Here is a 14,312-nt window from a genome sequence, read left to right as displayed (position 1 = left end):
ATTATTTCAACGAGGTACACCAACATAGATTGGAGTAACCAAGGAGAGTCAGGTTCAGGATATCTTAAAGTTGTTCTGGGATAAGGCTGAAGGTTATGACAAAATGTTGGGTCTGGGTTATTAGTTTACTACCAGATAGATAAAGAAAAGGCAAGATTTCTGAATGTGTGATGCCTTACCAGTATTTACTATTGACAATTTCTCTCTATTTCAGGCCATTCTTGCTCTGTAAAGGATCCATGGTGCTTATTTCTTTGGAATTCTGCTGTATGTTTCTGGTTAATGACTATAGTGAGGAACACATGCTGCTAAGAAAATACTGTACTGCAAGAACTAAGGAATGGGAATGTAGATCCATCATCCTGCGGTCATTGTTCTGCAAAAGATACAGAGAACAAATAAGTACCAATGTGGACATGGATTTGCATAAATGATGAAAGCCATCATGATTCAGAAATAATTTTACCTCTGCTAGATTGTTTAGGTCAGTACATAGTACAATGCTAGGTAACTGGCTCCAAACAAACCAGCTCAAATACAGAAAGTGATGTAGCTGTATTACCATGGCCCTCCACCTGGTCTAATATACTCCGAGAAGTTGGGTATATTAGAGCAGTGCTTTTCTCAGGTTAACACAGATCTATACTGCTGCAATGCCTGAGCTACTTTGATCAGAGACAGTTCAGGTCCCTCTACAAGGCACTGCATTGTATTATGTAGACATACCCTTACAGATGAAGCTAATAGAACTATGTCATCGTACATCAGCTGAGTATCTGGCAAGCAGAAACAAAACTTCTGTGTAAAAAAAAAAAAAAATGAAACTGTGGACCTAGAAACAGGTTTTGACTTGAGTGTAACCAAAGTCCCATTAGAAGCTTTGGAGGAAAACAAAAGTACAGCAAGTCATATGCTGATATGCAGCTACACAATGATAATGCAGATTTTTTAAACTGATGATGATGGTAACAAACATCTTTACCACTTCATCCTACCTTTTATTGCAGAAGTCCTATATCACGTTTAATGTAATCTTTCAAGAATAAATATGAGAAATGAAGGGGAGGGACTGGAAACTAACAAGCAGTTTGTCTACAGCAGCAGTTCTCAACCTTTTTGGATTTAAGGTGCCTCTCATTGGACTCAAGACACCTTACATAACTTTTGTGAATTGAGTGGCAACTAATTAAAAAAAAATACAGTGCTTTTCTCCTTGCAGAGGGGCTGGAGGATTGGCCAAGTAGGAACAAGCCTGAGCCTGTGCTTAATGCTTGTCTGCTTATCCCTTCACACTTCATTTCTCTCATACTTTGTGGCACCCTTTAAAGGATCTGGCAACCCTGCAGGATGGCCCAACACCCTAGGTGAGGATCACTGGTATACAGCAAATGAATGATGAAATAGTATAGTTAGTAGTTTGCTAATTATACAGTATAAGAAAACTTGAAAGCAATGGTAAAATAAGGACCACTGGAAAGCAGATGGAGCTGTAAATGTATGGAAAGAGAAAGGGTGAAATATGGATGGGAATTTATTGACCTTTGCAGCAAGGCGAATGTCCTTCTTGGCCTAAGAAACTATATTTAATGGCACCAGATTGAAACACAAGGAAGTACATCTTTAGTAATGTAGATAGGTATCCTGAGATCTTTACTCTGTTTTTAGTCAAGCTTTGTTTAGGCCAGTACAAAGTGAAACACATTCAGGATTTGTAACAAGGAAAGCCTGAGAAAAAGCTGAGTTTGCACTGCTTGGGGTTTGTATTGCTGGAGTTGTGTGGGGAGGAGTCTCCATGCAGCCTGCTGGTATTTTACATCATGAGGTAATGATAATGATCCTCTGGGAGGACAGACCAAAATGATGATTTCCACCCCCGCCCACCATGGACCGCTCTGTAGCAAGACACAGTCCAAAACAGCCTACACTTGATGCCCTGTGAGGCATGCCAGAAATATCAATTATTTGACAAAGACTGGGGGAGAAGGGGCCACATTTATAGACATGTTCTGGGGAAGGATGTCTGGGAGGTCTAGAGGGATGGATTTTGTGCAGTGGTTTAGTCCGGCCAAACATATTCATTCCTTGCTTGTTGATGTTTTCTGCTGCTGGATAGTAATAAACTTGTGATTTTAAGTCTAGTTAATTCTTAGAGCACATGGAGCTTTTTCTGTGCAATATCCACACGGTTAAGCTCCACTTGCTGGTCCTTCCCAACCCTGCCTCATGTCCTATCACTCACCCACCATGCCTTTGATGTTGTTTATTATTGATGGGAGGTGTCCTTGAGGTCAGTTGTCACCTTGTGGGGTAGGCTGGTCTGTCTGCCCTGCTGATCCACCCATGGGGCCTTTTGCCTTCTCACAGTATTTCCTCTTTAAGGGGACACATCCAGTAGGTTTCTGGTGCACTAGTTAGGGTTCCTGCTGTTACAGCCTTGGCCCCTTTTTCCTCTCTGGCCATACCTTTCACCTGGGCCTACTGTTCAAGACCTCTGCCTTGCCTAGATGGCAATCCCCTTTCCTGGGGGTCCACCTGCACCTCAATAAACTCTGCCTCTCTGTCTCAGGCCTGATCTCTGGTGCTTATTGCAGAGGAGTGCCCTCAAGCAGCCTGTCTGTGGCCTCTGTCATCCCTTATATCCACTTCTGGTCTACCGGTAGATCTAACCAAAACATAGGAGGATCACCTCCAGGGAAGTGATCCTCCCCCTCTGTGTGACACTGGTCAGGCCACAGTTGGAGCACTGCATCCAGTTCTGGGAGCCACACTTCAGGAGGGATGTGAACAGCATGGAGAGGGTCCAGAGGGGGGCAACACGCATGAACGGGGCAGCAGGGCAGGCCCTACGAGGAGAGGCTAAGGGACCTGAACCTGTTCAGCCTCCACAAGAGAAGGCTGAGGGGGGATCTAGTGGCCATTTACAAACTGGTCAGGGGGGACCAGCAGGCGTTGGGGGAGTCCCTGCTCCCCCGAGCACTACCAGGAGTGACTAGAAATAACGGTCACAAGCTGGCAGAGGGTAGATTCAGGCTAGACATCAGGAGGCGCTACTTCACAGTCAGGGCGGCTAGGATCTGGAACCAACTTCCAAGAGAAGTGGTGCTGGCTCCTACCCTGGGGGTCTTTAAAAGGAGGCTGGATGAACACCTTGATGGGGTCATTTGACCCCAGTACTCTTTCCTGCCATGGCAGGGGGTCAGACTTGATGATCTGCTCAAGTCCCTTCTGACCCTACCTACTATGAAACTATAAGTGCCAGCCTCGTGGCTGCAAAACCAAATCCTCCTAACTCTGGGTTAATACTTGCCTGCAGCCTAAGAGTTCCCCTTGGCTGCTTCTTTTTCATAGCTGTCTGGCACTGCATGGGCCCACCTCCTGTGGCCACTTTGCACAGGAGCTCTTCATTCTGCTACCTGCAGAGCCAGACTGCCCCTCTCCAACTCACAGACTGGGCTTATATTCCTTAGCTCAGCCCACTTCTGGCCACCTGATTGATCATTTTGTCTCTCTTTCTCCAGTTCCAGGTACAGTTAATTGCCTCATTAGCTGCCTGATCCCCAGTCCTTTACCCACTCAAACCCTCTTAATAACAGGGGAAGAGGTTTCCTGTTACATTCTAGACATTATTTTAATTATTTATACTTAAACCTATATTTCACTGAAACTGCAACTGATCTAAATACTGTAGATACTGTCCTAAATCCTTGACAGAGCAATCTGCCCCAGCTCCATTCAGCTATAAGTCATCTTCATATTCTCCCAATCATGGAGCCAGAGGGGCTGAAATAACCCTTGATATAACCCAGGGCAGCCACATGGCTGCTCTACCAGCTGAGAATTGGACAAGATTTCAGGAATGCCTGCGTTGTCCCTACACATCCCTTTCAAGTACAGGAAAGTGTGTAGGTGGGGTAGAACCAACTGTACCCACTTTACACTAGCTAAGGATTCCCTGGACCTGAAGAGAAAGCCCAAACTAGAGATTCTCTCACATAACCATCTCTGCCGGTGGCACCCAACTGGTGGTGCCATCTGAAGAAAGGTAGAAAGGGCACTTTTGGGAGGTAGTCAGTTGTTTTCTTAAGGGTAAACATATTTGTCAAAATGGCCAAAGGGCCACAGTCCCTGCTTTGGTCAGACCACCAGTTGTGTTCTGTTTCCCTTTAACACACCCAGGCTGAGGATGAGGCAGGAGCTACCTGAAACACTCACAGTTCACATCCACCCTCCTTTGAGATCTGCAAGTGATGGTGAGAGGCAACAAACCCCAACCTTCTCCCTGTAGCCATGGGCCCAATTCAAACAATGCATGTTTAAAATAACAGGGCAGGAGTAAGGAACCAAACAACCAAGCAAGCAAGGGTTAAGCTGTGAAATGGAATTGGGCTCTGAGGCCTTCAGATGTGAAAAACTACCTGAGGTAGAGTTCCTCCATGAGCTTCATTACTTGCAAGGTTACACTTAATTGTACTGTTGTTTCATTTCAGCACAATTAATAGCGTGGACTGTTCCCATCACAGCAAATGCTTCTAACTGTCTTCATACAATGACCGTGTGTTATAAAATAAACTGTTTCTGAAAAACCTGTTCCCACATATGCACCTTTCTCGGTCCATTTCCACAAAGGATAAATGGTGGTAGAGCCTGTTAATTAGGAAAACGGTTGATGCAGAATTATGACATAGATTTCTTCACTGCGTGTCATTTTGGCTGGCAATGGAATTTCATCAACTTTCTTGCTTTTTGAAGGGAAAAAAGAGGAGGTCAACAACTTCCCCTGCATAACTGGTTGCTAGAGATACCCCAAAACTCTACCCCACCACCTGTGCACCTGCTTCCCTGCCTATCACCCAGGAGAGCAAACCCTCTGGCTTGTCCCAACCGTACTTCTCAAACTTCCCAACTCCTGTTCACATCTAGATATAGAAAACCTCTTCCCATTCCCTCCTGACCATGTCCCACCCTCACTCCCACTCCTCCCCCCTCAGGAAGATCCCTCCTGCTCCCCAATGTTCCTCACATGCCCGTACTCCACCCTTCCTATAGAAGGACTGTGGCTGTTTAAAAAAAAGCATAGATCCTTCCCTTCCACCTCTCCCAACAAACACAACATGAATTAAAAAGAACCAGAATAGAAATACAAGAAACACCCTCCATCCCATCAAAGGGCAATGCCAAAGAGTACTCTTGATAACTGTGTGATGAGTCTGACACAAGGTAAGGCAGGAAAGTACCTTGCCCTACCTTCTTCCTGACTACACTAACACAGTTACCCACCTCTGTATACATGATGCGTCTGTGTTTGTGTTCGCTTTCTATAGAGCATTGGTTCTCAAAATTTTTAAACTCAAGGCACCCTTTGTTAAATACAAGACACCCCTTGCAAAATGGGTTTCTTAGTTTTCACTCATTTTTTGACTATAGATACAATGATAATATATTTTTTCTATTGCAAAGAATTCAGAAAGTCCATGGAAGGTCAGAAAGTTTTTTAAACTATGGATTCCTATTTGAAATCTCTGGATTTATCTTGTGAATCACATTTTCACACAAGAACAGGTTCTCAAGGCACCCCAGGTTGCCACGGCACCTGATTGAGAATCAGCGCTATAATAGTTCAGATATTTAAGAACATGCGTCACCTTTAACCTTTGCTTTGCTTTCATGAAAATATGGTAGAAAACATATTTTTGCCTTTTGAAATTTTTAACAAAAAATATTTAATATTTCCCAACCCATTCTCACCCTGAGCTATTCTCCCTATTCTGCTTATGATACATCTATTAGATATCCATTTTTATGCAGGCATACACATGCACAAAGGGCACTGACAGGTGTGCAGTTCCCTGGTCTAATTCATGGCGCTTCACAGAAAGCACCATGAATTAGACCAACCCTCCTGACCCAATGGACGTTCACTGTTGAATCAGGAGGGTGGAGGATCGAACTGCAAACTTCCTGTGTGTATGCTTGTGCCCTACAGCATATGAAAGGTAACATGTGGCAGCTCAGCCTTTTTTCATCTAAGAGCAGATTGTCATAGATTAGCTTTCACTTACCACAGGGTAAGAGGTTCTACATGTGTAATTACTTTGTAGATATTCAGTAAATTCTCATCCCTTTTTACATCAGGATAATATGTTTGGGGCAGAAACACTTAGATCCCACAACACTGCACTGTGATCTGTACAATTTAAGTCATATGGGCTCTGTACATGGCCCTGGACAACACAAGAATGGGACCTTGAAGTGTACTCTGGAATCCTTTTGTCTCACTTGCCCCTAGGTACTGAGAGTTAAACACAAGAGTTCACTCAAATGAACTCAAAGCCTCTTTACGTATTTTTAAATGCTATTGTTTTACATTTGACTTACTGGTATTTTATTTTGTTTTCTTAGGGTCTGCTCCTGCTCCCACAGAAATCAAGGGCAAAGCTCCTATTAATTTCCAAAGCAAACACTAACTGAGGGAAACAGCTCCCTAGTATTCACTGTACATCATGAAATTAATGTCCATATGTATTCTTTATTGATACCCCCTCTTAAACTCTTTGTTCCCTTTGAGGATATCTTTTTATCTTAGGGCACAAAACATGGTTTGGATTTTAATAATTTCAGAGAGGAAATTGGAAGTTGGAAGTTTGCATGGTCCCAGGTGATTTTGAGGGATGCTGTTCTTTTAGTATATGTTGATCGTGCTTTATCATGTGTCTAAAATTATGCTTATACAAAATAAGCCAACAACTTGGAACCAGTCCAGATCTGTTGACCTCAGTGGAGCTCTGTCTTGGTCTAGTGCTTTGTCAGTGCACATCCAATTGCAAGGCAAACCCTTATTCTCCAGCAGTACCCCAGGCCCCCAGACTCCATGTACACAATAAGGTGGCCAGCTGCTTATAAATCATGCACTTTATTAAAGAGACTGAATTCATATGCAAAAAAAATTTTAAAAACCCAAAGATAAACCCACAAGAGTCAAACAAATTCAAATTAACCCAATGTACAGTGAGTATAGCACACGCACTCTCTGTCCATGTAAAGCAACTGTTCAATGTAGACAAAAGGCAAAAATGAAAGGACAATCAGGTTTTAAAAAATCCATTCCTCTAGGACTAGAGATGCTGTTTCCTCTTAATTCCTAGATCCCCCGTGACTCTTCCCAGTAATGTTGATCCATTCTTGTGCACATGGATGCTTACAAAGTCTTCAATCAGCTCTTTCTTCTTCAGTGCCAATGTCCTCTGAAGGTGAGAAAATGCTCCTAAATAGTGAAAAAATGACATTAAAACGTTTGAGGAAATTAGTGTCAATTTCCAAACAATGCCAAATTGCCTGTAGATGCCAATTTACCTTTCCTCCTCATCAATATATTTTCCCACTCTCTATCTGCTATTGTATTGAGGTCAATTAATTTGAGCCAATTAACCATTGGCACTACATTCAATCTTATTGTCAAATTATGTAAGTGTGCCTTTCTGTTTCAAACTGTTACTCATTAGGAAATTAGTTTGAAACTGATATTCTTTCATTTCTGGAGCCTATCTTTTAACTTTAACATCAGCCATATGAGGCAATAGTAGTTTCCTCGTACAAGGAATGGAGAATCAGACTTGCATTCTATAAAAACCTAAGCCAAGTCTAAAATAAGTCAGTAGGCTGTCATCAACTTCACTGAGTTTTGCATCAGGCCTAAACTAAGGTCAGTGGAAGCTTTTCTGCTTATATGAATGAGTTCAGGATCACACCCTACATCAGTGGAGGCCAACCTTCTTGGCAAGTATGCCACAGATTAATACCACTCCAATCCCTTTCTCCTACCCAATCTGCTGCTCTGTTTTCTGCTCTCTGCCCTATGCTCCCTGCCTGATCTAATGTTCTCCTTTTTGTTCTTTGCCCTATCTACTACTATCCTGACTGTTCCCCCCCCAATCTGCCATGTGCCACTTGTGGCACCTGTGTCACAGATTTGCCATCCCTGTCCTAAATGATAAAGTTCAAAGCCAGAAAGCTGGGCTGTTTAACTGAAATTACCATGTAAAATAAAAGACTCAATAAAAAGGCACCTTATTCAACAGGCTAACTCCCCGCAGTTCAGGATCAGAACTGATTGATTTAGTAACACAGATAAAGCTTTCTTAAATGTCTCTCTTCTTATCCCTACAGAACCAACAGGGGTAAGGAGGAATGAGTTGGATTCCATTCCTTCTTGGACATCATCATAACAGTTTGCTAAGATCTATGTACAAGGCCAATTGGTTTGCGAAACAGGGACACTTGACCTACTTTGAACTGTACAGTAGTGGTAAAAATGACACAAATAAGTACTCTGTAGTTCTCTCCTATAGTTCTGTCATTGCAGTTCTCTCTAATATTTATCCATAATAATTTCACGGTATTGATATAACTAACGATAATCTCATGCTCTAGCATTCCTTATTCCCAAACTGATGTGCTGTAGTGCTGATAGCCTGTTTCTTTAACCTCAGTATCTAAAAGCAGTCTACAAAGACGGTATCGTTATCTCTGCTTTATAAATAAGATAAACTGAGGCAAGGGGGGCTGACATAGCTGCCCAGTCATCCAGAAAATGAGTGACAGGTTGGACTATGTCCCAGTGCACTCCTCACTGCATTGAGTTCAATTTTACCTCAGCTTTATCAGTTGTACAGAGTCATGCTATGTTCTACATGCTACTGTGAATGCAGGTTCTGAAGCTGCTTTGGATACCACACTAATACATGCCACTTTTAAAGCATATAAACAAGCATTAAATGAATGCATTTGTAGGGTAGGACAGAGACTGTTTCAGATTGTAGCAACAAAGTCTGGACAAAGTAAAAGAGCAAAAAAATCTTCAGCTTTTTTTTAAAATAAACCCACTGAAAGCTGTTGGTAGCACAGCTCATCAAGTTAAAAAAAAGGCTTCCATATCTTTCTATGCCTAAGAAGCAGTAGTTCAATTCCTCCTTGTTTGCCACAATAAGATTTCTATCTGCTATTATTAGCCATGGATTTTCTGCATTCACTGACTAAGCAAGACAAGGGGGTCAAGGATTACAAAGATTTGAACAACCTGCTTTGTTAAGAAAGTATAAGACATTGGATAAGAGCTTAGATATCTCCACACCAAAAAAAATTGTCTGTCACTGCTGTTGTCTGACCACTACCAGCTGATGTTAATTGAGTGCAGAGAAATCAGAGGCAGGCAGAGTTCTTTGGGTACGTATATCTTTTATTAGACCAACTAAATAGTTGGAAAAAAATGTTCTTTGCAAACTTTCGAGGTCAAACACCCTTCTTCAGCCATAGGGAGACTCTGCTGTTATGTGTTCTCCAAGGTAAAAAAAAGAAGCTAATTTGTAATATGCAGGTCTGTGACAATACAAATGCAAATGAGAGACAATGGTACCGCTCATTTGCATTTTCATAGATCTGCATGTTGCAAATTAGCTTCTTTTCTGCTTTGGAGAACACATAACACCAGCAGAGTCTCCCATTGTCTGAAGAAGGGCATTTGTCCCTGAAAGTTTGCAAAGAACATTTTCCCAACTATTTAGTTGTCTAATAAAAGATATCACATCTACCCGTAGAACCTTGTCTGCCTCTGTCCTTAGACCAACGCGGCTACAACCAACAACCCTGAAACAGAAAAATCTGATGGATTGATTATCATTTAGGAAACAAACCAGGCATAAGAACAGAGGAAGAAAAATATTCCTCTCTTTCTTCAAATGTTCATACTACACTGTGTTTAAATCCCTGCATTCCTGGAGTAAACAAGTGTTAGTATTATAACTTATGAAAAAGTGTTCTTTTTTTTAGTTCTTCAGAACTTCTGTTATAGCCATTTCTCTTACTCTTAAATCATTGTCATACCTCAAAACAGTCTCAAAGTATTCATAATATGCAATGTTTTTCTTTAATGGTAAGAGTCTGATCCAAAATACTCTCTCTCTGTCTATACTACTAGATGGGGCAACCCTCGGGTTGTCCTCACTCTGTAAATGCTAACACTAACCATCTCCACTGTAACCCCCAATCCCAGACCTCTGGTGGCAGTCCACCTCAGTGCTGGAAGCTCCACTAAACTTTCAGATAGGTTGGCCCCATCACTGCTCACGTTCTAGTTCACCCTTTTCTGTGGTGTGTTTTGGAAGTTATTCATGTGCTGCAAGATTTGTGAGAAGGAAGCCACCAGCAGTAATTCCAGCCCCTCTCCACTCTTCCCCCTGCCACTGCCCAGAAAGAGACAAAAGAAAAAGGCTCTGCCGTGCATGGCACAGGGGAACAATGGCTATATCTTAGTGCTGCACTCAAGAAATAAAAAAACCAAAGTGGATGGCTTTGAGACTGGGCTTGAACAAAAATTGTAAGGGAGGAGGGATGAGAGAAGGCACAGGTTGAGGATATCCTAAAGCGTATGTGTAAATTGATATCTGAGGATTTATCTTAGGTGACTAAATCAGAATTTCAGCATTTCTTTACAGTCTATAAGCCCTCTACTCAGCTGCTACCTAATTCTAGAATTGACCAAACCCTACAGGTGACTAATTTTTTCAAGTTAAAATTTCCCAGGTACCTGAAGTTGCCCTTTTGTACACTTCTCAGAGGGACCTCCTGCTGAACAGAGGGGGTGGCATTACATGAAACAAAATCCAATCACCTTACAGAAATTAGCTGTTCCCTCTGTTTATTTCCCCTGAAGTGCTTAATATAATAGGAGGCATTCTGAAAGGTCTCCTAAGGAGTCAGTCATAGAATCATAGAAAATGAGGGTTGGAAGGGACCTCAGAAGGTTATCTAGTCCAACTCCCTGCTCAAAGCAGGACCATCCCTACCTAGATCATCCAACCCAAAGCTTTTTCTAGCCAGGTCTTAAAAACCTCCAAGGATGGAGAGTCCACAACCACTCTGGGTAACCTGTTCCAGTGTTTTACTACCCTTCTAGTGAGAAAGTTTTTTCTTAATAGCTAACTAAACTTCCCTTGCTGCAACTTGAGACCATTGCTCCTGGTTCTATCGTCTGCCACCACTAAGAACAGTCTAGCTCCATCCTCTTTTGAACCACCCTTCAGGGAGTTGAAGGCTGCTATTAAATTCCCTCTTCGTCTTCTCTTCTCTAGACTAAATAATCCCAGTTCCCTCAGCCTCTCCCCTCATCAATCATGTGCACCAGCCCCCTGATCATTTTCATTACCCTCCACTGGATTCTCCCCAACTTGTCCACATCCTTTCTGTAGTGGGGGGCCCAAAACTGAACACAGTACTCCAGATGTGGCCTCATCAGTGCTGAATAGAGGGGAATAATCATTTATCTTGATCTGCTGGCAACACTCCTATCAATGCAGCCCAGTATACCGTTAGCCTTCTTGGCAACAAGGGCACACTGTTGGCTCATATTGAGCTTATTGTCCACTGTAACCCCCCCAGGTTCTTTTCTGCAGAACTGCTGCTTAGGCAGGCAGTCCCCATCCTGTACCACTGCATGGGGTTGTTCCGTCGTAAGTGCAGGACTTTGCACTTGTCCTTATTGAACCTTGTGAGATTTCTTTTGGTTCAATCCTCCAATTTGTCTAGCTCTCTAAATTCTAACCCTACCCTCCAGGGTACACGTCTCATGTAGATGCACACATTGAGTACTTTAGCCTTTTCTGCATCCTCTGTCACTAGGTTGCCTCCCCCATTCAGTAAGGGACCCACTTTCCCTAATCCTCCTCTTGTTAATGACATACTTGTAGAAACCCTTCTTGTTACCCTTCACATCCCTTGCTAGCTGCAACTCAGATTGAGCTTTGGCCTTCCTCCAGCATATGTACTACTCCCCTACTTCATGTCATCTTCAAACTTGCTGAGGGGGCACTCTGTGCCATCTTGAAGGTCATTGATGAAGATACTAAATAAAACCGGCCCCAGGACCAACTCCTGGGGCACTCCACTTGATGCCAGCTGCCAAATAGACATTAGGCCATTGACTACTACCTTCTGAGCCTGATGATCTAGCCAGTTTTCTATCCACCTTACATTCCATTCATCCAACTTGTACTTCCTTAGCTTGCCTGTGAGAATATTGTGGGAGATCATATCAAAAGTTTTGCTTAAGTCAAGGTACACATCCACTGGTCTCCCCGCATGCACAAAGCCAGTCATCTCATCATAGAAGGCAATCAGGTTGGTCAGGCATGACTTGTCCTTGGTGAATCCATCCTAATCATCACCTTCTCCTCCAAGTGCTTAGAAACAGATTCCTTGAGAACCTGCTCTATGACTTTTCCAAGGACTGAGGTTAGGCTGATGGTTTGTAGTTCCCTGGATCCTCCTTCTCCCCTTTCTTACTGATGGGCACTATATTTGCCCTTTTCCAATCATACATGACCTCTCCTGATCGCTGTGAGTTTTCAAAGATGATGGCCAGGAGCTCTGCAATCACATCAGCCAAGTTCCTCAGCACCTTTGGGTGTGTCCTGTCCCATGGACTTGTACATATCTAGTATTTCTAAATAGTCCCTAACCTGTTCTTTTGCTACAAGTAGCTGCTCACCTCCTCCCCAAACTGTGCTGCCAGGTGCAGTAGTCTAGGAGCTAACCTTGCCTGTGAAGACGGAGGTGAAAAAGGCATTGGGCATGTCTACACATGCATTTAAGTGCAACTAGATTTACTGGGCATTAAGCTAATGCACAGTAAACAATTCTGGGCAGGTGTCTATATATGCAGGGACCTGGCATTAGATTTAATGCCATGTCCTTCCAGCCCTGCCATGTACCCCTGTGGCCACTGTGGGAGATCCAGCCTCCGGTCCCAGCTGTCAACACTTGGAACCCATGTTTGAAGCCAGGTCAGCTGCCAGCACTTGGCAGTCACCTTTAAAACACAGCCTTACTCTGTGATCTCTGGGCAGCCAGTTCCAGTGTTTAGATGAGCAGCATGGCATGCACAGAGGCAGCATGTGGCATCTCTGCTTGTGCCCCCTCTCCATTCCTGAGTTATGACTGCCCCAGACCCTGGCCCTGGTAGTAAGGGACAGAGTATCCCGATCCTGCTGGCCACCTTGGTTGCCCTGCTGGCCCACTGCACTCATCATCACCTGGCCCACAGCCATCTTGCTCTACCCATCTTGCTCTACCCTCCACGTGTCCTGCCAGGGCCTCTGCTGCTGCGCAGCTCCTGCTACCAGCCACATTGATAATGGGCTCCAGGAGGCCACCACCATCCTCCTGGCTCTCCATCCCCACCACCTCTGGGCCACCCATGCCAGCCGGGACTGGTGGCAGCACCTGGTGCAACATGACTGGGACAACGAGCAGTGTGTTGATGCCTTTTGCATAACCCAGGCCATCTTCCCCAACCTGCTCCACCAGCTCCAGCCCCACCTGGAATGCCAGGATACTGGCATGAGCATGGCCCACCCTGCTGACACCCATCTGGCTATGGCACTGCTCAAGTTGGCCACTCCTGCCAGCCTGCAGTATGTGGAGCACTTGTTCAGGGTTGGCAAGGCCACCACTGGGGAAGGCCATCCTGGAGATATGCAGCACCCTCCAGGATGTGCTGGTGGATACCATCCTCCACATCTGCAACCCCCAGGCAGTGGTCACAGGGTTCTGTGCACAAGGGTTCTCCCAGTGTAATGGGACCCATCCCCCTATCAAGAGCTCCTTGAGCTGCCTCAAGGGCTGCTGGTGGTTCCTCACTGCCCACATTGCCGTGGCTGAGAACAACCTCCTCCAGGTCATCATAGCAGCTTGTGTGCTGCACAATATTTGCAAGGCCCAGGGAAAGTTGTTCTGGGAGGCCTGGGCAGAGGAGGCATGCCGGTCAGAGGCAGCCTAGTGGCGGGAGCATGAGCTGCAGAGGCAGCAGCAACGGTGGGTCCCCCCTGGTGAGGCCCCAGGTGAGCCACACACCCACCAGCAGGAGGCAGGGCACTGCATGCAGGATGCTCTGGCGGACCACCTCCTGGAGCACTCCCCCCTCTAGCCCACCTGCCCCACCACCCATACACCCCCTACCCACTCCCAGCACCACTCTCAGGCCAGGCATATGTTGTGACAAAAAAGCTTTATTCCCTTCACAATACCCACCTCCATCTCTCCCCCATCAACATGAGTCCCCTCCTCCTTCAATCAATAGCCGGAGGAAAAGCAAGGGCAATACTGGACCCCTGCTAAACCAGATGAGACAACAACTGACAACCAATGCCCATAAAAAAGCAAACTTGCTAAATGGGTACTTTGCATCAGTTTTTCACCAGTCCCATGGGACGCCCCTGCCCACTGTGGGACAGGGAGGCCCAGGTGAGGGAGATTCTTTACCC

The 14,312-nt window shown here is 44.5% G+C and overlaps 2 protein-coding genes across 3 annotated transcripts in view; one reads left to right on the top strand and one right to left on the bottom strand.

The window, feature by feature from the left end:
- Positions 1-2,138, top strand: part of DYTN (dystrotelin) — a 59,931-nt gene extending 57,793 nt beyond the window's left edge. The window contains exon 13 of the mRNA XM_059726259.1: positions 215-2,138. The gene's annotated coding sequence lies outside the window, so the exon portion shown is untranslated. The remainder of the gene's footprint in view (positions 1-214) is intronic.
- Positions 2,139-6,894: 4,756 nt separating this feature from the next.
- The window catches only part of FAM237A (family with sequence similarity 237 member A), a 31,025-nt gene continuing 23,607 nt past the window's right edge, over positions 6,895-14,312 (bottom strand). The window contains exon 3 of one of the 2 annotated variants that reach the window (XM_059727106.1): positions 6,895-7,261. In XM_059727106.1, coding sequence (XP_059583089.1) covers positions 7,113-7,261 — 149 coding nt within the window. In that variant the 3' untranslated portion in view covers positions 6,895-7,112. The remainder of the gene's footprint in view (positions 7,262-14,312) is intronic. The other variant, XM_059727105.1, reaches the window with a different exon arrangement.

Source organism: Alligator mississippiensis, chromosome 4 (genome assembly GCF_030867095.1).
Source record: "Alligator mississippiensis isolate rAllMis1 chromosome 4, rAllMis1, whole genome shotgun sequence".
Taxonomy (NCBI): Eukaryota; Metazoa; Chordata; order Crocodylia; family Alligatoridae; genus Alligator; species Alligator mississippiensis.
The sequence above is the reverse complement of the archived record's forward strand: the minus strand, read 5'-3'. Positions and strand labels throughout refer to the sequence as shown.